This window comes from Asterias rubens, chromosome 11, assembly GCF_902459465.1.
Source record: "Asterias rubens chromosome 11, eAstRub1.3, whole genome shotgun sequence".
NCBI classification, from domain to species: domain Eukaryota; kingdom Metazoa; phylum Echinodermata; class Asteroidea; order Forcipulatida; family Asteriidae; genus Asterias; species Asterias rubens.
This window is the reverse complement of record NC_047072.1, coordinates 5,624,782-5,651,516: the sequence shown is the minus strand read 5'-3', so window position 1 is coordinate 5,651,516 and position 26,735 is coordinate 5,624,782. Positions and strand designations below refer to the sequence as shown.

At 39.5% G+C, this 26,735-nt stretch overlaps 1 protein-coding gene across 2 annotated transcripts in view; it reads right to left on the bottom strand.

Moving 5' to 3' along the window:
- Positions 1–5,331: 5,331 nt before the first annotated feature.
- Positions 5,332–26,735, bottom strand: part of LOC117296446 (leucine-rich repeat serine/threonine-protein kinase 1-like) — a 60,398-nt gene continuing 38,994 nt past the window's right edge. The window contains exons 11-27 of one of the 2 annotated variants that reach the window (XM_033779384.1): positions 26,386–26,544; positions 25,337–25,459; positions 24,791–25,052; positions 24,028–24,163; positions 23,254–23,348; positions 22,137–22,259; positions 21,191–21,387; positions 19,133–20,794; positions 18,262–18,720; positions 14,130–14,375; positions 13,204–13,353; positions 11,288–11,495; positions 10,962–11,193; positions 9,817–10,068; positions 8,904–9,103; positions 7,984–8,112; positions 5,332–5,983 (exon numbers count right to left, since the gene is read on the bottom strand). In XM_033779384.1, coding sequence (XP_033635275.1) covers positions 5,556–5,983; positions 7,984–8,112; positions 8,904–9,103; positions 9,817–10,068; positions 10,962–11,193; positions 11,288–11,495; positions 13,204–13,353; positions 14,130–14,375; positions 18,262–18,720; positions 19,133–20,794; positions 21,191–21,387; positions 22,137–22,259; positions 23,254–23,348; positions 24,028–24,163; positions 24,791–25,052; positions 25,337–25,459; positions 26,386–26,544 — 5,061 coding nt within the window. In that variant the 3' untranslated portion in view covers positions 5,332–5,555. Of the gene's footprint in view, positions 5,984–7,983; positions 8,113–8,903; positions 9,104–9,816; positions 10,069–10,961; positions 11,194–11,287; positions 11,496–11,797; positions 11,911–13,203; positions 13,354–14,129; positions 14,376–18,261; positions 18,721–19,132; positions 20,795–21,190; positions 21,388–22,136; positions 22,260–23,253; positions 23,349–24,027; positions 24,164–24,790; positions 25,053–25,336; positions 25,460–26,385; positions 26,545–26,735 lie in introns of those variants that run through there. The other variant, XM_033779385.1, reaches the window with a different exon arrangement.

The window sequence follows — 26,735 nt, the reverse complement described above, 5'->3', positions numbered from 1 at the left end:
TGGTGCAATGGTGGAGAGGGACTATCGTAGTTTTGTTTGGAGAAGTAAAATTAAGCTATTTATATGAATGGGTACTATTTACAATTAATTATTTATTCTTGTGTTTTGATTAAATAAATTTGACAGTATGTAATGTAAAAATTCATAAATATCCAGTAAGGTTTATCCATTGGCGATGTTTTCAACTTTCGATACAGTGAGAAGTGTTTAAACAAAGATGTGGCGTGCAAGCTTACACTAAGAGTTAAATTATTTTTGGAGTTGAACAAAGAATTGACTAGAGTGGAATTCAAACCATCCACCTCTGGATTAACGTGCCGGCGCTCTACCAACTTAGCTATCTAGCCCTATATGAGGTGTCCCTATTTTGTCAATATCATTGTTCGGCGGTGCTAGTCGGAAGCCAATAAGAGTTACATTACGCGTAACACCATCAATGCATACCGGTTCGCAATGTAAAAAATATTAGCACGCGCGCGTATGCACAACCGCCAATGCAATTTTGACCCTTCACGAAATGAAGCCCGATAATGTGACAGAAATTAAACATTTTCTGAATTTTTTTTACAGATTTTCAAACTTTATTACGCTTTTAAACAAAAGGACAAGTATAAAAGAGAGTCAAAGAGTAGTGACTCGGTCTCAAGCGGCCATTTTAAATCTTGCTTAGCAGAAATAGGTTTCAAGCTAAAACCCACAAATAACGTGTGACTGACGTTTCTCATGAATGGTGTCCCCTTAAAGGCAGTGGACACTATTGGTAATTACTCAAAATAATTATTGGCATAAAACCTTCATTGGTGACAAGTAATGGGGAGAGGTTGATGGTATAAAACATTGTGAGAAACGGCTCCCTCTGAAGTGCCATAGTTTTCGAGAAAGAAGTAATTTTCCACGAATTTGATTTCGAGACCTCAGATTTAGAACTTGAGGTCTCGAAATCAACCATCTAAACGCACACAACTTCTTGTGACATGGGTTATTTTTCTTTCATTATTATCTCGCAGCTTCGATGGACGATTGAGCTCAAATTTTCACAGGTTATTTATTTTATGCATATGTTTAGATACACCAACTGTGAAGGCTAGTCTTTTACAATTACCAATAGTGTCCACTGTCTTTAAATTAATTTCTAAAGTAAAAACATCTACTTTTCAGCTTTATAAAATCCTTAGGGCCTTAATATAAAATCTATTTCTATTAAATGTAGACTAACTTACTGTTTTAATTTCATATACATACATAGGCAATATGTGAATGAATACAAATATAAATTCATAGTTGATTCTATGTACAAAATATCAATTAGTTCACTTTAAGGTGTTTGGAAGTACATTAACATATTTTTGTTTAAGTATTTTCAAAATTGACATTAAAAAAATAAACAGATATTTATTCTTAAAAAATATACTTGTGTCTGTTAGTTTGTCTTTACTAAGTGCGAGGTCTGCTATATTTGACTTGCCATAATTCAAAAACAAAAGATTGTTATAAAAGTCTTATCAAGAACATTCTTAACATATCATCTATCCGTCATACAATAAAACTAAAATACCCTTTTTTGAATCAATTTCCTAGACCTTTATTATCGCTAATTAAAAACAATTACGAAAATCTGCCAAGTATGGATGCATTGTTTGATTATACAGAAATGAACATCAGAATAAACCAATATTTTTATTTTTATTTTTTCCTGACCACTAATGCCTCATAACTACACTAAATAACCGTAGCTCGCAAGCCTGAAAAAAAAAAAAAAACGTACCAGAAATACCGGGGGTTCACCCCATCTCCTCCACGATAAGCCCTTCTGGGTTCCGTGGGTGCACAATCCTAATACATGGGACGAACAGCTAAATGTCTAGACAAAGCAATTATGGCAAAGTATCTTGCTCAAGGACACAAGTGCCTTGACCGAGACTCCAACTCGCACTCTGCTGATCAGAAACAACAGAGCTTGAGTCTGGTGCTCTTTATCTGTACTGTCCCTTAAAGGCAGTGGACACTATTGGTAATTACTCAAAATAAATAACAGCATAAAAACTTGGTAACGAGTAATGGGGAGAGGTTGATAGTACAAAACATTGTGGGAAACGGCTCCCTCTTACAATGTAAGTGACATAGTTTTCAAGAAAGAAGTAATTTCCCACGAATTTGATTAAGAGACCTCATTACAACTAGATTTTGAGGTCTCAAAATCAAGCAACTGAAAGCACACAACTTCGTTTGACAAGGGTGTTTTTTTCTTCATTTTATCTCGCAACTTTGACGACCAATTGAGCTCAAATTATCACAGGTTTGTTATTTTATGCATATGTTGAGATACACCAAGTGAGAAGACTGGTATTTGACAATTACCAATAGTGTCCAGGGCCTTTAATAGCAACACCCAATGTAATTATGGTAAGGTAACAGAGCATAACGTAGTAATGGGACACCTTCTCAAGAATGCAAGCTTAATTACAAAGACATTTATACCGAATGTTGAGAAGAAAACATCATGTTCTTTGGCAGCAGTGTATAGTAATTTCCATTGCCCTATTAAAGCCATTGGGCCAAGTCATGACATGGCGAAACGCGCGGAAACAAGAGTGGGTTTTTCCGTTGTTTTCTCCCGACTCCGATGACCGATTGAGCCTAAATTTTCACAGGTTTGTTATTTGATATAGAAGTTGTGATACACGAAGTGTGGGCCTTGGACAACACTGTTTACCGAAAGGGTCCAATAGCTTTAAAGGGTTTTGATACATTTTGTAGATTAAGTGTTTTGGCTATGACATTATCCCTACTACTCAATGTGAATAAAGATGTACACTAGAACATGTATGCATTACATAATTTACTTGTGGAAGTTTCAGCTTCATAAGTTTTTGAGAACAAAGTAAAAATCTCAGAGCAATGTCTCAGGAGAGTCGCGTAAATCCGTTGTCATACTCAAATATTTTTTCTCTCACTGAGATGAAAATTGGTTTCATGAAATTGTCTTACCGGGTACTCATTCCTCCAAAAACTACAGCACCTCATCAGCAAATAATATTTCAAGTGAAGCTTTGTACATGTGTACAATCATTAACTTTAAAGGGAAGGTACACGTTTGGTAATTACTCAAAACAAAAATTAACTAAAAAACTGACATGTTAACAAGCATTGGAGAGCTGTTGATAGTATAACACATTGTGGGAAACGACTCCCTCTGAAGTTTCGTAGTTTTTGAAAAAGAGGTAATTTATCACTAAACAATTAAAGACTTCTAGCTAGAAGTCTTTTATTCCTATCTGAAAGCACACAAATTCGTCCAAGGAAGGGTGTTTTTTCTTTCATCATTTTCTCCCAACTCCGATTACCAATTCATCTCAAATTTTCACAGGTTTGATATTTTATGCATATGATGAGATACATGTACACCAAGTGAGAACACTGGTCTTTGACAATTACTAAAAGTGTACCTTCCCTTTAAACCGTGTAAGTTTAAATGAAAATCTGTGGACATTAGTGTTTTGTGTTGAACAAAAAGTACTTAACTCTTTTAAAAGGGCACAAAGGACAAGACCAGGGGCAACTGACAACATGGCCTCCATGTAATTCCAGGCCTGTGATGCACACAATAATTTACATACAATTGTCACTTTAATACAGTATATATAAACACACATGCACTGAAGTAAACAAGTTATATATACAAAATGGTCCATGGAAGCCCAAGATATAATATTTCATAGCTTAGTAAAAAAGAAGTTAATGGCCCACAACACTTGCCTGTGAAGTATATTTCTATATAAAAATATTATGACTAAAAAATAATTCCTTTTTTTTAAGGCAAGGCATTATAAAAGTTTATTTCCTTTAAAATATGGTTATTTATGCTTCAACATAAAAAAAATAACAAAAATTGATAAATGATCAGTTTGAGGACCTGCATATATTTAAGAATATTACAGAAATTACAGAATGTTTGACAGAAAATTATTTTACAGCTTTTTAAATGCTTTCATGAAGATTCAATATTATTTAATTAGTAACTAGCTCATTCATTTATTTATTTATTTTGCTATTTACATAAAAGTGTATATTTATATTGTTTTAGTGTGTTTATATACTGTTGTAGTGTTTTCTAATTGTTAATTAGTTTCTATTTGTTCTCATTGTTTACTGCTTTAAAAGTGCTTCCATGCAGTTTAAGTATTTTTTATTTATTAACTCATTAATCTATTTATTTTGCTATTTACATAAATGTGTATATTTATTTTGTTGTAGTGTTTACTAATATGTTGATTAGTCCCTATTAAGACGATTTTTGTTTTCATTGACAAATTTGTGTAATTGCTATTTCATGCAATATTGTCCGATGTTTGTCTTGGTCAAGTAAATTATAAATATACCAAATTATATACATTGATACCTCAACAAGCAATGCCCCAAATCCCCCAAATTGTAATAATAAGTTGTAATTTGCGATTTAAATATGTACAATCTTTATACATGATATCCTACTGCTGCTGTATTGTGTACATCAAACGAAGCTATTTCAAATTTCTATTGAATGATACATCAACAAGAGGGCCAACAAGTTGTTCCTCTTTGATTTTTGTGTCAATCTTTGGTCTTGTTATTGTTTTTCCATTGGATTTCACATCAGAACACCCCACTTGGTACATGAGTTAAAATGTGACAGGCTCTACAAAAATGAGTCCCTTGTCGCAAAACCCACTTTTCAGTAGAGGGCTGTTGAATGATAAGAGGGTGAAGAATTTGCTTTCTGTGGTTTTATGCTTCTTAAGGGTCTATATTTCTACATTTTCTCAAACAAAAACTATTTTTGATCGATAAAGGGGAAAAAAAAAGAGTTTTTTTTTGGCCATCCCTTAGACATCAATAGTTGATATTTTTTATAAAAGGTCAGTTTCCCCATGGGTATTTTTTTAATATTATGACATAATCTTTTTTTCAAAAGGTCCTAACTTTTACACCAAACATCATGCAAGTGTGTTAGATGTGTCAAAATTAAGCTTGTTGTTTGCTCTTTTCAGCTATGTATAAAAACCCAACAAGTTAATTTCCCCCTTGTGAATCGTTTTTGCAGAGCCCATCACAAATGGTACGGATTAAATTACTTTGAATGAATGTGTTTAATTCACCCAAGGGTTATAAATGGGTACCTGCGAGGGTAGATATTGTGTATGAAAAAGCCATCTTTTTATAGTGTTTTTTCTTTTATTAATAGATGATAAATTTTATTAATAGATGATAAATTTGCATCGGGATTAAGAATATTCCAATACATAAAATTATATTGGAATTCGGCTGTATAAATGAATAAATTATTATTATTATTATTATAGTTATAATTGTTATTATTATTCTTAAAAAACACCCTGGACTCTGCCAAGGGTTTTGAAGAAAATTCAGTGTTCCGAGCCAGCTCTCGTATTCTTGAAGTCATCTTTATAGCAGCCATCTTGAATCTGCAGATATCCCCGCTCCCAACTGGACGCTAAGTTTTCTAACAGACTTTCATGAAATTTGGCCCTGGACTCCGCAAGAAGTTTGAAGACATTTCAGTGTAATGAGCTGTCTCTCCTACTCTTCCGTTCATCCTTATAGCAGCCATCTTGAATCTGCAGATATCCCTGCTCCCAATAAGACGCTTCCCACAACAGGAAGTACCATTCCAGCCTCTCTTGACCCTTGACCCTGATCGGGGAGTTGGAATACCCGCCGATGAGGTCATTGAACCCACGGCCGGCCGTCACGATGACGGCTCTGTTGTGGCCGGCTTGGGTGTCCACGCTGTCTTCTTCTATCGTCGGCGGGACCCAGGGCTCGATGGGGACGGGGATGATGTAGTTGACGGGTCCCTCGTGGCAGTTGATGATGGAAAGAGGGGTCAAGGTGTGGGGCTCAGCGATGAGGATGTTACCTGATGAGACGCCGATGTAGAGATACTGACAGTAGAGGGCCAGGGACGACACTTGGTTCCTGATGGCTGGGGGTGGGAGAAAGAAAACAAGACCTTAGTCAGTCAAATCAGCATCTAATACCACAGAGTCGGTATCCATTTAAACATTTAGTTCAATTCAATAATACATTTATTCCATACTCTTCTTGAAAAAAATAAAATAACAATATTAGAATTAAACAGTACTTAGAAATGTAACAAAAATCAAAAGTGCATGGTTCAAGTTAATCTACATGTAATTAAGTAAATGCCCTGTGATAATTAAGTCCTGGACTACTATACATGTAATAAGAATACTACATGTAGGTTCTTATACAATGTATATAGCGCTTTATCACACCCCTAGGGGGGTGTCTAGGGGTGTATCTTAGCGCTCTTTATCTCATCCTGAATTACATAATAATACTGAGTGCTTATATAGCCCTTTAATTCACACCCCTACGGGCGTATCAAGGGGTTTTTGTATTTTGTCCTGCAAGGTAAGTGGAGCTACGTTTTCGTAGTATTAGGCCTATTCCTTTATAGCATCAAATTGTTTACAAGATGCTGTGGCGCAGTATGCTGCCGATCAGGCCAGGAACACCAGGGCGAACCCCTTCTCTGTACGATCAGTAATAACTGATTACCATTTAAAACTTTTAACGCTTTTAAACAACATTTCTTACAACGAAATGTAGATTTATTTATTTACTAATTTAAAAAAAGTCATAAATCGAACAAGTTTCAAACTACGAGGAAATGTAAATAACTATATATTTAACTCAAGTACCTCAAGTCAAAACTTTCAGACTCTGAAAATTTTCTAACAGAAATTTTGATGACTGCTACAGTTGAAGCAAAGATTACAGGGCAATGCTTTGATACGACAAACAACAATTGAAGTGATAAATGCAAGAGGAACAGGCAAAACAAATTTGACACAAATTACAATAATTGTAAAATGGCAAGGAGAAGAAGTATTTCTATTGAATAATAAAAAGAAAATTGATTAATAATATTTTAAGCTCCGGAAGCTGATCCAACCCTGCAACGATAAAATTTCTCATAAATAATATAGGCAATTTTATAATAAAAATTCATCAAAAATACCAGCAAAAGCACAACCAAATAAAACTAAAATATACACACAAGTATGGATAATAAAGCAAGACAAATTGTCAAGTACATGCAGTAGAATACAATATACACACCGTATGTAAGGAAAGAAAAATTGTCACGTACATGTACATTAAGTTATTACTAAGCAACAGGTTTTAAAAAGATCAAAAATGTATAATACCAGCACTATACAAAACAAAATCACCATTTTGCACAATGTTCTGAACCAATACAAAACATCAATATGCAAGATAAACACAAATTTCAGTGGAGCCGAAACATAAATTGTAAAAGATCACTGATCATTACAATCTTGTCTGTAAAACAAAAGATAACACATCAATACACAAAATAATGAATCAAATTGCAATTATTTTTCCACATTTGAAATGTGACAACAGGGCTCATCCGCAACACTACATAGCCCTACATATATTGTCTACTCATAAATACCCCGACAGTTTCGCTAATCCTATTGGTGGAGAACGCGCCACGTGGGGGTGTTTAAACGGTTGATAAAGACCAGCAGGATCCTGTTTAAAAATCTTATTACGCGGAACTCAATTCATAGCTACTAGTAACCGGTAACAGTGATACCCATGTAATCCACTTCTGAAGGCACGTACACACAATCCAACGCGCACCAAACTGATTTGCTTACAAAGTTTGTGAAAAAATATGTACAAACTTCAAATTTTCACTCCGAAGCAGATGGTCACAGTGTCTATAGTTGTAGTTTGTTTACGTTTTTTAACAAAAGAATCTTTATGAATGGGAATAAAAGAGTAGTGCCTCATTCTTAACTGGCCGTTTAAGACCTTGCAGGGTCGTGGCTGGTGATAAAAAAATACCTGATTATCTTCACCAGCCGACATAAAAAGCCTGAAATTAAATAAAAGTCAAGAAAATCTCGTCCCTATAGTACTTACCTCTCATCGGTCTGAGGCTAGTTCGACCCCTCGGTATAGAGTTTGACCGACAGTTACTCAAGGCTGAGATGATGTCCAGAGTTCCCTCAATGGACTTGGTTTTCACATTCCACTTGTATATGATGGGACCTACAAAAAAAACACCCAACAGATGAGGAATCATTTACTGATATGAGGTACTGAATGCATGGGGTACAAATCCTGGGGGGGGGGGATAGGATTTAAGGCATTGCATGGTGATGTCAATGTATATTTGGCTTGCGGTAACAACATAATGTATATTTACTTGCTTGGTAGAATACATGTTCTGTTGAGAACTTACTATATATTCTACTACCACAAAGTAGATTTTTGTCAAGGTTTGGAGATGTTTCGATCAGTTCTCTCCTGAAGACGATCAGAGCATACTGAGTTGTTAACCAGCGGTTCTTTTCAACACTTCTCAAAAGAAATTCACACATGTTGATATCGCAAACCTCACCTTATTATAACACCCACCATGCAAAGTTTCAAATCCTACAAACTGTCAGTTTGACCAAGCTCCTGACCGTTAATTTGTCTTTCAATCCCCGGGTCAAACCAAAAATGAATATTCTTTTATCCCTGATGCAAATTTAACATCTTTTAAATCATTGCAGTACCTGTTGAATAAAACATACATGTAGGATTCGAACTGCTTCTGCTTCTAGCTTCAGGGCAATCTCGGTAGTCTAGTTGGTAATTGCAAAGGTCGTGGGTTTGAATCCCACCCAGGTAATATGCCTGAAATTTTTTCACAGGACTCGGGAAAGTACTGAGTATACAGTGCTAACACACATCATTGTGTATGGGTAAAACAAAAAATGAATACATTCTTTTAATTTTGTTAAAGTATTTTTTTTTTTGCAATCAAGAGATTTATAAAGTTGTCCTCTACTCACCAGGCTGGATGCAAGACCATACATGGTGGAGGTCCATGTGATCCATCAGGTCCAGGTCATAGGTCACCAGGCGCGACACTTTGGCCACACAGTCCAGCGTGTTGTGATGATTCAGATCAACCTTCTTGATAGTGAGGCTCATCACGTCGACGACATCGATGTGCCCCTCGGCTAGGCCGCACCAAATCTCAAACGATTTACTAAAATAATAATAATAGTAAAAATAATCCCTATACAACGATAAAATACACTGTAAAGATTGCATTAAAGGCAGTGGACACTATTGGTAATTGTCCAAGGCTAGCCTTCACAGTTGGTGTATCTCAACATGTGCATAAAATAACAAACCTGTGGAAATTTGAGCTCAATTGGTCGTCGAAGTTGCGAGATAATAATGAAAGAAAAAACAATTTCGTAGAAAATTACTTCTTTCTCGAAAACTACGTTACTTCAGAGGGAGCTGTTTCTCACAATGTATTATACCATCAACAGCTCCCCATTACTAGTTACCAAGTAAGGTTTATGCTAATAATTTTGAGTAATTACCAATAGTGTCCACTGCCTTCAAGACTCAGCTAAATTAGAGACGTCACAAATCACAAAACAAAACGATTAAAAGAGCGAGGAGGAGAAAAAATTGTTATTATTATTAATTATTATCAACAAATTTGATATCGCTTTTTGAAAAGAAAGCTCCGCTACGAAAATTAACGGCTAGGAAGGAATAACAGGAGAGAAAAGGAGAAAAAGTAATTAAACCGTCAATAAGACAAACTTATACAGATAAGATAAGATAAGATAAGATAAGATAAGATAAGATAAGATAAGATACAAACTTTATTATCCCACACTGGGGAAATACAGTAAGCAGATATGAAGAAAAGTAAATTAATAAAAACAATTATAAACTTACTTTCCAAAAACACCAAGTCCCGGCACAGCCACCAGCGTGAAGACCTCTAGGTTAAACTCAACATATTTCAGCATGACATTCTCCTTCAAAATGCCACCTTCCTCAGCGATCACAATGATACGGTGATCAATGGCTACAAACACCTCCTTCCGGGCACCGATGTGAACGATGGCCTTTGGGACCTGGATCTTACCCAAGCAACGAGGGAGGACGAACACTGGGCAGAGCTCTCGGAAGGCATTGCGGTTTGCACTAGGATAATAACATATTTATAATATTAGGACAGGTTTTTGAGAGCATGATTTGAACCTGCAACCTCCAGATAATGTGCTGGAGAACCAGTGAATGCCCACAGCTTGAATGTAACACAGAGCTGTGTAGAAAGAGACACAGTTTTGTGGTTCTGTCTATAAACTACAAGCAGACATGTAACACAACATAACATCACAATTAAAATTTATAAGACGCTATTCCATCAAGATCATAGCGCACTAGAAAGAAATTAAAATGTAAGAAAGGTTTTACGACTTCACGAAATGCAGATAGAGTATTAGATTCCCTAACGACAGTAGGGAGATTATTGTTCCAAATCATTGGCCGAGCCACACTGAAAGCTTTCCAACCTACATTTAGAACTTTGTTTGCTCAGGGAACATTCAAGTTTGTGATGTCAAGTGTGGACCGAAGAAATCGTGGAGGAGTTTAATGTGAAAGTAAAGTGGAAATATACCGAGGAGTAGTTTTGTTCAAGCATTTCAAAACAAGATTAAAGCAATTTTAAAATGGAAAACTAGACAGCTTTAAAGAGACTGGACACCTTTGGTAACTGTCAAAGACCAGTCTTCTCACTTGAAAATTTTAACTCAAATGGTCATCGAAGTTGCGAGATAAAAATGGAAGAAAAAACACGCTTGTCAAACGAAGTTGTGTGCTTTCAAATGCTTGCTCAAAGTCTTTCTGAGGTCTTGAAATAAAATTTGTGGAAAATTACTTCTTTCTCAAGAACTATGCTACTTCAGAGGGAGCCGTTTTTTCACAATGTTTTATACTTTCAACAGCTTTCCATTGCTTGTTACCAAGTAAGTTGTTGTGCTAACAGTTTTTGTTGAGTAATAACCAATCGGGACCACTGCCTTTAAACTCACCCATAGATAGCGATTGCTCCAGATGACAGACCCAGCCACATCGTATCACCGACAGCGCACATACAGTCCACGTTCCCGCCGCTTATGTTGAACTTGACGCAGGCGCTTCCGTCCCCGGGACTACGGTCCACATTGAGGACGACTATCGACGCCTGGCTGGTAGCCTGCACTGGATCCTCTCTGCACTGGGCTAGCCAGACACACGGCTGGATGGCACCCAGGTCTTCACTGTCTGTTTGGGGAGAAGTCAGACGAAAGGCATATTGAATTTGAATTAACAAACATCTCCGTAAAAACAATCACAAAAACAAATATTCCAAACTCACCAGCATCTGAAACGCTGCTCATTAAGACCGGAGGAGCGCAAGCACAGGTAATCTTCTCGTTATCTTCAGGAGACATGACTTCCTTCAGGTTGGGAAACTCCATCATCCTAGCGATGTTATTAATCTGCTCCATGGTGGGACGGTCTCTTGATGCTTGGGACCAGCACCACGCCATCAGGTCCACGATGTATGTAGGATAGAGCTTCTCCTGCGTGTACAACAATGCAGCAACATTAGAGCAGAATTATTTCTATTTATTTATTTTGTCTTATGGTGGGCCGATCTCTTGATGCTTGGGACCAGCACCACGCCATCAGGTCCACGATGTATGTAGGATAGAGCTTCTCCTGCGTGTACAACAATGCAGCAACATTAGAGCAGAATTATTTCTATTTATTTATTTTGTCTTATGGTGGGCCGATCTCTTGATGCTTGGGACCAGCACCACGCCATCAGGTCCACGATGTATGTAGGATAGAGCTTCTCCTGTGTTAACAACAATGCGGGAACATTAGAGGAATTATTTTCATTTATTTATTTTGTCTTATGGTGGGCCGATCTCTTGATGCTTGGGACCAGCACCACGCCATCAGGTCCACGATGTATGTAGGATAGAGCTTCTCCTGTGTTAACAACAATGCGGCAACATTACAGGAATTATTTTTATTTTGTCTTATGGTGGGACGGTTTCTGGATGCTTGGGACCAGCACCACGCCATCAGGTCCACGACGTATGAAGGATAAGCTTCTCCTGTGTTAACAACAATGCGGCAACATTCAAATATAATTATAATAACAATATTATAATAATAGGTATTTGTAATGCGCCAAATCGATCCCAATAGATGTTCAAGGCACAGCAGAGACAGTGTGTGGCTTCTGACTGGCCCCCCAAACAAAGATATTGACAAAATAGGGAGACCGCCAACATAGGGCTACATGTAGATAGCTCAGTTTGTAGAGTGCCGACACAATCGATCCCAATAGATGTTCAAGGCACAGCAGAGACAGTGTGTGGCTTCTGACTGGCCCCCAAACAAAGATATTGACAAAATAGGGAGACCGCCAACATAGGGCTACATGTAGATAGCTCAGTTTGTAGAGCGCCGACACAATCGATCCCAATAGATGTTCAAGGCACAGCAGAGACAGTGTGTGGCTTCTGACTGGCCCCCCAAACAAAGATATTGACAAAATAGGGAGACCGCCAACATAAGGCTACATGTAGATAGCTCAATTTGTAGAGCGCCGACACATTAATCCCGAAGTCGTTGGTTCGAGTCCCACTAGTAAATTGTTCTTTGTTCAACCCAAAGTCATTTAAAATTTACCCAGTCAGTTTCCTTTGTGGTTTGTAATATTTGATTTAAAAAATAACGGCAAGTACATGTAATTATGAAGTAAAGCAAAAATAAGTAATAATAATAATAATAATAATAATAATAATAATAATTATAATTGTGGCTTCTTATATAGCGCACATGTCCGTCACTCAGTGACGCTCCTGGCGCTGTAACATACAGTATTTCCTACAAGATGTGGGACTACGTTTGAATTATGAGACTTAATTCTGATAGCACCATGTAATGTTTTTACAAGGTACTGTGGCGCAATTTGCTGCTGATCGGACAAGGAACACCGGGGTGAACCCTGTCTCTTTTCGATAAGTGTACTGGGTTCTTTTACATGCGTTACAAAACACATGGGACCAACGGCTTAACGTCCCATCCGAAGGGCGAAGCAATGGTGAAGTGTCTTGCTTAAGGACACAAGTGTCATTGCTGGGGATTCGAACCCACACTCTGCTGATCAGAAACACCATAGTTTCAATTCGGTGCCCTTAACCGCTCGGCCACAACACTTCCACAAGTAATAATCACAATAATAACTAGATCACAGTTACAAAGGGATCTTACCTTTTTGGTGAGAACAGGTCTCTGTCCATCCTTGATGAGTTGCTTAATGATCTCAGACAGACGACCAAAGTCACGCCCGACCAGATTCTCAAATGGTCTGTGGACTGACATGAGCTCATACATGAACATCGCAAAAGAGAAACAGTCAACCTGTAACAATTGCATCAAATACACAATAATTGGTACCAACCTTTAAAGACACTGGACACCTTTGGTGATTGTCAAAGACAAGTTTTCTTACTAGGTTTGTCTCAAATTATGCACACAAAAAACTGTGAAAATTTGAACTCAATTGGTCGTCTAAGTAGCGAGATAATAATGGAAGCAAAAGGCACACTTGTCCCACGAAGGTGTGTAATTTCAAAAGGGAGTTGTTTCTCAATGTTTTATACTATCAACAGCTCTCCATTGCTTGTTACCAAGTAAGTTTTTATGCTCAACATTATTTTGAGTAATTACCAATAGTGTCCACTGTCAGTAACTAGACAACAATACTTATTTTAGTCATTGTGAAATTAGCGATTAGCTTGGTAGGATTTGAACCCACAACCTTTGTGATTGCGAGTCCCGCAGTCTGACCACTGGACAATGGTGAAGTAGACATGTTCGAATACAGTCAATTGCAAAAATCCATTCCCAGACCCCTTTTGACCCATTTCACCTGACGTCATCATCAGAAAAATCTTGAATGCGCCATACTGGTGGGCAATTTCACTGTGCGTTTTCATATATAACTCTATGCACAGAGTATGCTGTGCGTTATGCAGTGAAGTGCCCATTTTAGGCAACGCGGCGGTAATACACATAAACCTAACTGCCCACCAACATGGTGAGCGTGGCATCAGTCGCCGCGTGTGACTCGCGTGCACGGGGTCAATATTCAACCCCCTAAAAATAAAAATAAACCACTGCTTTAAAACACAAACCTTCTCAGTGTACTTCTCCTTGCCATCGTACTGCACAATCTCCGGAGCCATAAACCCTGGCGTTCCACCGTATCCCTTGGTACCAGACGGCATAGCAGACACACTGATACCATAGTCTGCTAGTTTCACCTTGACGCAGGTATCCCGGCTGTGTGGGGCCGGCAGGCTCCAGACTAAGACATTCTCTGCCTTGAGGTCCCTGTAGATGATACCCTTCCAGTGGAGGTAGGCAATGGCTGAAGAAACCTGCAGGAAGGAACCAAGAGAGTGTTTGTTTATTAGTTGTTTAAAGACACTGGACACTATTAGTAGTTGTCAAAGATCAGTCTTCCCACTTGGTGTATCTCAACATATGCATAAAATAACAAACCTTAGAAAATTTGAGCTCAATTGGTCGTCGAAGTTGCGAGATAATAATGAAAGAAAAAACACTCATGTCTCACACGAAGTTGAGTGCTTTCAGATGCTTGATTTCGAGACCTCAAAATCTAATACTGAGGTCTCATAATCAAATGCGGGAAAATTACCTCTTTCTCAAAAAATACATTACTTCAGAGGGAGTCGTTTCTCACAGTGTTTTATATCATCAACAGCTCCCCATCACTCGTTACCAAGTAAGGTTTTATGTTAATAATTATTTTGAGTAATTACCAATAGTTTCCACTGCCTTTAAGTTAATTTAATTCAATTCAATCAATATTTATTTCCATATTGGAGAAAAAAAGGAGAACAGTAAACAAAATAAGTACAACAGCACGATTAGTACATAATATTAAATGCCAATAACAGGATGTGTAAGAAATGATGACGATTTTGTGTTCTTATGGGATGTTAAAGACAGTGGACACTATTGGTAATTGTCAAAGACTAGCCTTCACAGTTGGTGTATCTCAACATATGCATAAAATAACAAACCCGTGAAAATTTGAGCTCAATCGGTCTTCGAACTTGCAAGATAATAATGAAAGAAAAAAACACCCATGTCACACAAAGTTGTGTGCGTTTAGATGGTTGATTTCGAGACCTCAAGTTCTAAATCTGAGGTCTCGAAATCAAATTCGTGGAAATTACCTCTTTCTCGAAAACTATGGCACTTCAGAGGGAGCCGTTTCTCACAATGTGTTATACCATCAACCTCTCCCCATTACTCGTCCCCAAGAAAGGTTTTATGCTAATAAATATTTTGAGTAATTACCAATAGTGTCCACTGCCATTAAGGTAAATCTAATCATCGAGTGGAACTTTGTAGACGATCCTTTTAGTAGAGGTAAATATGGCTGAGGGAAGTGCCAAAAGTTTGGATTGCTTAACTTATTGGTTTGTCTGCTTATTTTCTGCTTGTTTTTTTTATATTTGGTTTGTGGTAATATCATGTGTACAAATGTATTTGCTAGGTAGGTTATGGTGTTTAGAACAAATATCAATATAAACTGCTCACAAAAAGAAGGGAAACTATTTTCAATCCAGTATATTTGTTATTATTTAATACTCTCTTTGTATATGGTATATATCAATGCAAAGCTGAACTGTTCCTCTTTAAAATGATACCACATTTGCAATGATTACATGTTGCTGGACTTGGCTACACGAATAACAATGAGGCAAAGTCACAAATCAAATGTGCCAAAATTATCGTTGTCTGTGAATGGTCAATAGGTAATGCTCAATAATCGAACCGATCAAGCTTTTCAGAACCATTAATGGTTTACACAATGATTTGCACCAGTGAGCTCATCGGACACAATTAAACTGGGCCCTGGTCTTGACCTTGGTGCTCTTTCAAATTTGTCCCATAGACTTTAAGGTTTCCCAATGGAAGTGCCCTTTGCAAGAGGATATTCTACAGCCGAATGCAGTCCCATACTTGCAGACTCTTGGACCAAATGCCATCTTTTAAGATGACAACGCTCGCCCCCATCAATCCCGACTGGTGACTGACTACCTGAACAATGTTTGGGTGCACCGGATGGATTGGCCTGCTAACAGTCCAGACCTGAATCCCATGGAACATCTGTGGGACCAGCTTGGCCTCGCTGTCCGCGCCAGAACCACAAACACATCAACTGTGGCTGACCTAACCAGGTTCCTAAATAAAGAATGGAACGCCATCGCTCATAAGCGCATCACAAGACTTGTGTGCAGCATGAGAAGAAGGCGTCATCAACGCCTTCGGATCATCCACTTGTTACTGAACTTTTTGTATCAATAAAGTGTATTAAGATCAGTAAGTTGTCTTGCTCTATACCAAACTTCTTGTCTCAATAAAGTGGATTAAGATCAGTAAGTTGTCTTGCTTGTTTGAATTACAGTGTCAATTTGATTGTTCACACAGTAACACAAAATTGCTAATTTTGGCACATTTGGGTTGTGACTTTGTCTCATTCTCATTAACGTGGTCAAGTCCAGCAACATGAAATCATTGCAACTGTGGTATCATTTTAAAGAGGAACAGTTCAGCTTTGCAATGATATATACCATATACAAAGAGAGTATTAAATAATAACAAATATACTGGATTGAAAAAAGTTTCCTTACTTTTTGTGAGCAGTTTATATTTGGTTTGCGGTAACACCATGTGTGTATCTACTTGCCAGGTAGAGTTTGTTCTTAGAGAAATGTCTTTCTTTATTCTACTACCGCGGAGTAGATTGTTCGATGTTCGGGAAACTTCTCAGTTCTGAAAAGAACTGACCTGCTTTTTCACTATTACCAAGGCGGATGGTATAGAAAATAGGCTGGGACTACTACTTTAGCTTATAGGATCGTAATTAACTGTACTACCGCGGAGTCAGTTCTTATATTGGTCTCAATGTTAATATAAATATCTTGATATATATCCTACTAGTGCTGAGTAGATTTTCAGAAAATCAGGAGAATTTCTCTACTGCCGCAGAGTAGTTTTTTGGAAGTCAGGAGACCTCTTAGATCTGCTTATTACATGTAACTACTACCTGGCCCAATTTCATAGAGCTGATTAAGCACAAACTAGTGCTTAAGCCAAAAAAAAAATCCTTGCTTAGTAAAATCAGATTACCGGCCAAGACTCCACTCAAATGTTATGCTTAAGTAAACAAAAGCTAAATACCAGTCACAAGCAATATATGGCATGAAATTTTTGCCAGTAACATGTGAAAAATAAGCGTGCTAAATTGGCCCCTGGGCTTTGTTTTGATTTGAGATTACACGGATGGCAAGGATTATTCTTTGATTATATTTATTCAAGAACTGCTACATGTCTGTAACTAGGTAGCCATGTTTTAACTGCCTAAAGTCTGCCAAGAGAGGGCACTATTACAATAACATGTAAAATCACCACAGGCTTAGGGAAGGAGACCAGTAGGGACTACTACTTTGGCTTTAGTTGATCGAGGGAACTTCTTTTTATTAACTTCACTACTGAGTTCTTAATCGGTATCAATGTTTACTACATTGTGTATCTTGCTCTAGTCATCATCATGCATCTACGTTTCAAGGTGTGTAGGGACCTTGAAAAGAATGTGTAAAATTAAGTGTGTAAAAAATAGATTAAGCCCCCCCCCCCTATATAATACAGAGCCCGCATGAAACAGCAGTTGTGCTTCCTGGAAACCACATGTAAGGAACATGTAAGTATGCAGTGCTGGTTCTTCATATCACTGTGTGGATGTCTGGAGCATTGCAAGTACTAAAGTACTTAAGACCGTAGAAGGCTCCGCTCTGCTTCTGACGTCACACGCTTGGTTGTTCCTCGCTCCTATAAAAAGGCTGGAGACAATCTATTTTTCAATGCAGCTCCTAAGCTTTGGAACCAACTGCCCTGTGACGTCAGAGAAACAGAGTCTACTTCGATCTTCAAGCGGTCTCTCAAAACGTTTTTGTTTCCCCACTGAGAGCCTCTTGAAATTTTCTTTTGGTTTGTTTTCTACTTATGTTATTTTGTTTTTCTTGTGAGGCGCTGTGTTAATTGTAGAGCGCCATAGAAATGTTTATTATTATTATTATTATTATTAAAGTAGTCGACAATCGACTCATTTTGTTTTTCTGTTTTCCTTTCATTCCAGACAATTTTAATGTAGTCATTGGTCTTTGTAATCATCACAATAACGAGGTACACCAAAAGGGAAACCACCAAGGAACCAACTATTATCCTTACCTGTACAATAATCTTCTGCATCGATATGGGCGTCAACCTTGCTCCCACCCTCTTGTAATCTTCCAGTTTGGTATCAAGGGCGCCCTCCGGAGCCAACTCTAAGACTAAACTCATCGGCTGACGGCAGAACCCGATGAGCGGTACGATCTGCGGGTGGTCCAGGTTCAACATGATGGACAGCTCCTTACGCGCCGTCCGGAACGCCTCACATGAGAATCTCAGAGGGTCCCGCTGCCACTTATTGTTCTCCACCTCAAACCGGTGCTTGTCGGTGTTCCCGGCCCCCTGACCCGGGGGGTAGGGTTGCAGCATCTTGATGGCCACTTGGACTTTGTTGTCGCTGAGACTGCGGGAGGTGTGACCCTTGAAGACGAGGCCGAAGGTCCCGCTGCCGAGAAGGCGGCGAACCTCTAGGGTGTTGCGGTCAACGAGTAAGGCAGGACCTAAGTCATGGAAGACCTGTAAATGTGAACAAATAATTGTGAATTTATGACGGCATTAATAATAATCATTATAACCGTTTCTATATAGCGCTTTTCACACACAAAGGGCTTCTCAAAGAGTTTGCAATATTATTACCCCTGGTCATGCACTGGTCCATTTAATTAATTTCTTGAACTATCTCAGCTCCCTGGGGAGTATACATCCACTGCAACAAATATGCGCTACTTAGCTAGATCAATCACAAGAACCGTCTCTGCCCTACAGTCACCCAACATCAACTATGCGAAATGTTTGTTACAAATTTGTGACATCAACATCAATACTGCATTCGCATTCGCAGTAAGTATGAACCGGGCTTGTGCTGTTTTGTCAGATAACGGCCGTAATTGTTTGCTATTTTAATTTCATGTAAGCCAAAGCAACTTACCACATCTGGGGCAATGGTGCTCAGCTTGACCCGCCCATGAACAGGGCAAGTCACAATCTCTGTCTTCATCGCCTGAAGTACCAACATCTCAAACAAGAACCCGTACACCTGCACATCGCCAGTAGGGTCCGAATTCATATCGATAGCGTTTGTGAACCTCAAGTCAAGGTTGATGTTAGACACCATATCAGGGAAGACCATATCCTGCGAGTCGGTCAGCAAGAGATCGGCCTGGCTGGCGCATTCGCTTTGGTCTGAGGATTTTGATTGGCTGACAGCGACGCGTTCTTTGTCTTTCATCGCGTAGGCTCGTGGCCGGAGTGAGTCTACCTTTCCCGCGTACGAGGTAAACACACTGTAGGCACCGTGCGAGTGTTTGTCAGCACAGGACAGTCCACAGCACAAGTTGGAGCTCGTTGATCTTTCCGTAGGGTACGGGTAATCCGGAAGGAGGAGACTCTGTTGTGTAGAATCAAAGTCACATCTGTCGACAACTTCCCACTCTCTCTCGTCGAGCTCGCTGATGTTGGACTTGGTGTAGTCTCGCCAGCAGCAGTTGCAGGGTACCAGTCTGGTGATGAAGAGCTCCCCCTGGAAGGTGATGCTGAGTGGTTCGCAGATCGACGGGTAGAAGTTCTCCATCAGAGTGTCGATCAGGTCCATGATCGTGGAGAGCAGACGGGAGGCTACCTGCAGGGAGCTTGCGATCTCAATGTGCTCTGTCTCCACCTCTTGGCCGGATTCCATCCAGTGTGTCTGCGACACAGTCGTCAGCTTCTGGTTGATCTTCAGGGTCTGGTTGGGGATCATGATCTCCAGCTGCCCGCTCCTGGAAAGGGACACGGCCCGGTCTTCCCCCGATCCACTACCATCAGGGCTCACCACCTTGATGAAATCTGGTCGCCGCTCGTTCACGAAGATTCTAGAGCGAATCTCTTCGACGATCTCCTTCACGTGGAAGATTGTCGCCCCGAAGAACCGAAGCTCAATCCCAGTCTGCCAAACGATCCACTGATACTTGTTCTCCAGAGCATCCAAGGCCGGCTGGCTCATCATGACCTTGAGACGTTCCGGCATCGGATACAACGACGGAACGATCTTACAGAAAGTTTTGTCGGAGAGGAACCGACTGATCAGATGCGACCAGAATCCGCTAGGGATGTACTGCAAGATGTAAAGCCGTCGGATCGCCGCCTTCAGGTTTGGTATGGGAATAACTTCCATACTGTCCAGCTCCGTCGTGGACTCTTTGATAGTTACCTGGACATTACTGGGCTGGCTTCCGCTGAAGAGTATTTCGCCAGAGCTGTGGCTGTACGTGCTCTGTGTAGCAGACTGACACCCGACCTCGAATGGCAGTGACACCCAATCCGTTGACAATCCAGGAATGAGCAGTGTCGACGACGGAACTGAGCTACAATTATCTACTCGTGCCTGGCTGTTAAACTGTTGAGTTAGCATCGGCATGGAAGAGCTCTCTCCTCGGCTGAGTGAGGCGCTCGGTACCTGCAGTCCGCGTTGGTTACGACGCTGGGACGTCGGAGAACGACTGTAGTTACGAGAAGTGATCGAGGGTGGGGAGGCACCGCGGACAGCTTTCCGGTTCCATTGGCGGTTGGGAGATAGGGAACCAGACACTGGGGACGGTGTGCGTTTATGTTCCTATATGATCAAATGAACAGTCAGAAAGTAGAATAAGCTTTAAACATGTTAAACTGCATACAAACCAAAAGGACCTATGGTATAAATGCAAACAGTAGTTAAAGGCCTGACTTTTCTATCCTAGCAGAGATTTGTTTTTCCATAAAGATTAAAGACAAAGGACACTTTTGGTAAATGCAAATACCAGTCTTCTCACTTGGTGTATCCCAAAATTTGAGCTCAATTGGTCGTCGAAGTTGCGAGATAAGCCATTTCTCACAATGTTTTATACAGTCAACAGCTCTCCATTGCTTGTTACCAAGTAAGTTTTTATGCTAAAAATTTTTTTGACTAATTACCGATAGTGTCCACTGTCTTTAAAAATTAATCAAGGAAGTTGGAACATGAGCGGCAAACCTTTATACTGGTGACTTGCTCCCTGATGAGGGGAATCATGGTCATATCCAGGCCCTCTACAGGCAGACGAGATGGGACTAAGACATGTTTGTTGTCGTACGTCACAGCAACCTCACACTTATTGAGGAGGGTCAGGATGAACTCCTTCACGCTGGAGTCTTCAAACTTATCATGGAGATCCTTAATCAGCATCACACCTGGGTCAAGATTTAAGAATCAAGATTCTTAGAGCTTTGATGGATTTGGATACTTTTTTGTAGCACAAAACACAATGTCCACAGATTTACATTAAACTTACACCGTTTGAACAAAATTATAGTAGAAAGCGTACCAAAAAATATTAGTTGCTGTGGTTTTTGGGAAATGAGTAAAACAATGTCATGAAAAAACGTTTTACATGCTAAAATAATTTTCGTCTCATGATCACTGAGACGAAAATTATTTTCATGACATTGTTCTACTCATTTCTCAAAAACTACAGCACCTCAGCAAGTTATACTTTCAGGGATGCTTTCTGCAATCAGAAAGATGCATTTATGACACTTGATACAAGTTTAAAATCAGGGCTACTAAAACTTCCAGCTTTATTAGCCTGCATCGATATAATTAACATTATATTATATCGTTGCGGTACCCGCTGCCAAAACATAGGATTCGAACTGCCTCTAGCTACCAGGCAATCTCGGTAGTCTAATTAGTAAGTCACTGCTCAAGAATTGCATGGATCATGGGTTCGAATCCCACCCGAGTAATATGCCTGTGATATTTTTGTACAGGAAAATACGCCTATTTGCCCGGGCAGACTGTGGGCAGACCGTGGGTAGAGCGTTCATAGTGTGAAAAGGCCGGCCGTTATTCCCGGAGGCAAGGGGGAATAAAGAATTGTGAAAAGGGCTTTAAAGTTGCATATTTTGAGATGGTAAATCGGTTCGTACTTTGAACTAACCTTTCTTAACATCAGGGTTGATCTCTGGGATGGTGACAATCTTTGCCAGGGTGTCACAGAGCCATTGAGGATCCAGAAAGTAGTAGTCACTCAGCATAGAGTCTTCATAGTGTAATAGAATACCTACAAAATAAAACACATATTTTATTTTTTATTCTGCACTCACAGTCACCATTCATTCATAAATACGGGAATAAAAGGGTAGCACAAGTTCTTAAACGACCATTTAAAACCGGCAGGGTCGTGGGCCGTGTGATAAAGGGCGAGCCGAAGGAGAGGGCCTTTTTTCGCACGACCACGAGTCAACGGCAGTTTAAGAACGAGTCACTACTCTTTTACTCCCATTCATAAATTCTTTTTTGGTTAAATATACAAATCGCCGCATCAGCGGCAGCCGAGCTGCTAGTTATTTTACAAAAATAGAAAGTTAAAAAAAATTAAGAGAGCACAATCACAAAGGAAAAACTCCAATAAGGTAATATAAAACCAAGATTGCAAGAGCCAATCTCTCTCATTACAAACATTGGTTTAATAATTGCACAAATCAAGAAATTGTGATTTAGGAACGATTGTAGCAACAATACTTTCTAGTCATTGTGAAATCAGCTTGGTTAACTTGGTAGGATTAGAACCCACAACCTTGTAACTGCAAATCCTCCACGGTGACCTGTTATTACAATAGTCGTGACACTTGTGTCCTTAAGCAAGACACTTAACCGTTGCTTCATCCTTCGAATGGGACATAAAGCCATTGGTCCCATGTGTTGTGTATAACGCATGTAAAAGATCCCAGTGCACTTATCGAAAAGAGAAGGGGTTCACCCCGGTGTTCCTGGCTGTGGCTGCTTAATGCGCCGTAGCACCTTGCAAACCCTTAGAAGGTGCTACATAATTGGGTCTCAGAATTCATCACTGCAATCCTGTCTTTCTAAAAGTTTGTATATACTCAGCGCCTTGAGTACATGTACCTTGTTTGGTAGATACTGTACGTGCGCTATACATGTATAAGACTTCAATACTATTATTATTATTATTAATATCAAGAGAGTGACATTTTGAGAAAAATACATAGGTATTGGGGATATGTTTTTCTTGACAATGAAAGTGTTTGTCTCACCATTGTTATGGAGGAATCTTGTTGCTTGCATCAAGTCTTCTTTGTCGTGGAAGGAAACCTGGGATTGTTCCAACATTACTCGCGTCACTTCAGTCCTAGAATAAAACAAATAGCGACATAAAGTTACAATGGAGTAAAGTACCCACTCATCTTAGGTACAGGTTCTTTGACACGAAATAGCAAAGCTAGCACAAAAGGCCTTTTAAACATCCAATCATGGACCAATTTCATAAACCCTGTAAGCACAAAAACCTGCTAAGCACATAATAGAATTGCTTAGCAGCAAATTTACACAAAAATTGCATTCTTATGGCCGACTGTGCCGAGATTGCCTGATAGCTTGAGGCATTTCAAATCTAATATTTTGGGCAGCAAGTACCCCAACAGCTTCTTATTTGCAAGTCACACGCGACGACTGTGCCACGCTCACCATTTTTGTGGTCAATAGGTGTGCATGTATGGTAAACACTGCGTCACCTAAAATGCGCACTTCACCGAATAATGCGCAGTGCCATTGCCCACCAATATGGCGCGTCTAAGATTTGTCTGATGATGACATCAGGTCGATTGAGTCAATACCGAAATGTGTCTAGTAGTGTTTATTCATACGTTCCAGAGTCCAGTGTGTGTGTCGGTGTATGAGTAAAACCAAATCATCATTCCTCCTGCTTTGCATTTTTAGATACTCCCTGACAGACATATCAAGGCGCGGATACTAATAGCTATAACAGACATATCAAACTTCTTTGAAACTTCTTCAAAACCACATCTTACCTGTACTCCAGAGCGGGTACGACTGGTTCAGTTTTCGCCTTACGCATCTCAGATGCAATGTGCATGACGGCTTTCTCTAAAGCTAAGTAGGACGTCGGAACTCTCTGCATCAACATTGGATCCTTATCACGACCCTCTGGGAAAACAAACAAAATGTCCACAAGTTTCATTTGAGCGCACCAGCTAATAGACCCTTCCCATGAAATATGTAAATTGAACATAGCGCGTGCGCACTAACGTTTTGGTTGGCAAAATGAGGGAACATCGCGCTGTTTTGTACACGGCTAATGGGTGCGTGACGCAGACGCAATTGTGCGTCTGCTTAGTGCACAACTCTATGGTGTTTGCCAACCAACAGGGTCTGTACGCATGCGTGAATGTAATTAGCATATTTCATGGAAAGGGTCCATTCTATTGATGGAGAGCATGTCACATAGCTGGAGCTGCTAAAGACCGGCTAGCTTCGCGTGATTGGCGCACAACCTTATTTACACTAATTTACAAATGCAGAATGCAATGTTATTAGTACCGCACCTTATCTACAGAGCGCACACCAAACAGAATTATTAAACAAAAAATTAAATGTACAAACTCAAAAATTCACTAAAAAAAGAAATTGTCACAGACTGTCTATATTGTAAATTGAATTCGCTTTTTAACAAAACAGCTGTTTAAAACCGGCAGGGTCGTGGCTAGAGGATAAAAGCCCCTTCAGCCGTTTCAGAGCTCATCGCCTCTCTTTTATTCTCTTAGTCTAGTTTACCTGTGAGAGAGAAGGCCACATCATAGATCCTATCCCTCAGATATCCGACGTTATAACTCTTAGGCACCGGTAAGCAGCATATCTCAATACAGTCCACGACGTTAGGGAGACCCATGTCCTGAGGGTGGGCGATGTGAACGAATCGCTCCATGATCTTTCTCTTGAACTCCGGCCAGTAATCTTTGGAATACTTGGACTTCTGTCGCAAGACGACATCGTAGTGAGTACCAACCAGCAGGACGGGGGAGTTAGGGGCACGGGCCTGCAACAAGAGTAACAATAAACTATAGTAATACTACTCGAGTGGGATTCGCACCCACAACCCTTGTAACAAAAACTAGACATTAAGTGTTTCTTAACAATCACAAATAAAGCTGTTCCATGTAAAAAATAAAATTGTCATCAAATCCCCCGCCCTTCACTATAAAAAAAATGAGAAAAGTGCTTTCAGACTGATCAGACAGACAATCACACTCAACAACAGAACAACAGCAGTGGGACACACAGGTCAAAATCATGATGAACATTGAGATCAATTGGAATTACCTGGATATTGACGAGCCACTGCTGAATCAGATTGATACTATTCGTTCGGTCGGTAATCTTGAAAAGCACCAGGTACAAGGACCGTTTTGTCAAGAAATATTGATGGGTCGCATAGAACTCCTCCTATGGTATGAAAAGAAACAATGTTCAGTCTGTTATCCAGTGATGATATTACGTATTATGTTTGATGGTGTCATGGCCGAGCGGTTAAGACCATCATTTTCAAGTTCTGGTGATTAAGTCATGGGAGTGTGGGTTTGAATCCCAGTCAAGACACTTGTGTCCTTAAACAAGACATTTAACCATTGCTTCGTCCTTCAGATGGGGCGTTTGAATCCCAGTCAAGACACTTGTGTCCTTAAACAAGACATTTAACCATTGCTTCGTCCTTCAGATGGGGCGAAAAGCCGTTGGTCCCATGTGTTGTGTAACACAATTAAAAGAACCCAATGCACTTTTCAAAAAGAGGAGTTCGCCCCGATCTTACTGGCTGTGGCTGCTGTATGCTCTCAGCACCTTGTGAACCCTTATAAGGTGCTACATAATTGGGTCTCAGAATTCATAACTTCCATTACCTATCTTTCTTTATAAATGTATATATACTAAGCGCCTTGAGTTGTGTTGGTAGATGATAGATACATGCACTATATAAGACTTCAACATTACTCTATATTATCAGAAAGTATAAAGCAATTCATCTTATGCAAAGAGAATTTGTTTCATTTGATGAAACTATTAATTGAAATGTTTGCAACAAACCCAAACCAAAAAGTAACAATAGTCACTTCTTATATAACAATAGCGCGCATATCCGCCACTCGCTGAAAAAAAAACAGTACTTTTATTGCTCAGTACCAGGTTAGTTTTTATGCTTACAATTATTTTGAGGTCCCAATAGTGTCCAGTGGCTTTATAAAGTCAATGGGCATTTGCAAGGTTTGTTCAAAATTAAACAATCAAATTAAGGATGTAAATTTTTCAAGAACACTCAGATTCCCAACACCACGACAACCACAAAACTAAAGATAAGAAACAGAACCGTTGCTTACCTGACCACCAAAGTCCCACGTACTGAAGGTGACCTTTCCATATTTACTCTTCTTCTTACAGTATGTCCATTCGCTGACATCTACTCCTACCGTCGACAGATACTTGCCTCCCATGGTTTTCCCTCCGATGTTTGTATTCCCCTGTCGTTCTGCAAAGGTCTGACGACAACAACAAGAACAACACATCATAACAGTGAAAAATTGAAAAATATTGTTGGTAAAGAAAAAATGTTTAAATTCATCAATCGCTTGTAATAATAATAGTAACACAAAGCAGTTGGAGGGCACACGTTCCCTCTTAAACATTCAAAGGCGCTGGTCTGGGTCAATCAAAGAGTTCTCAGATGTGT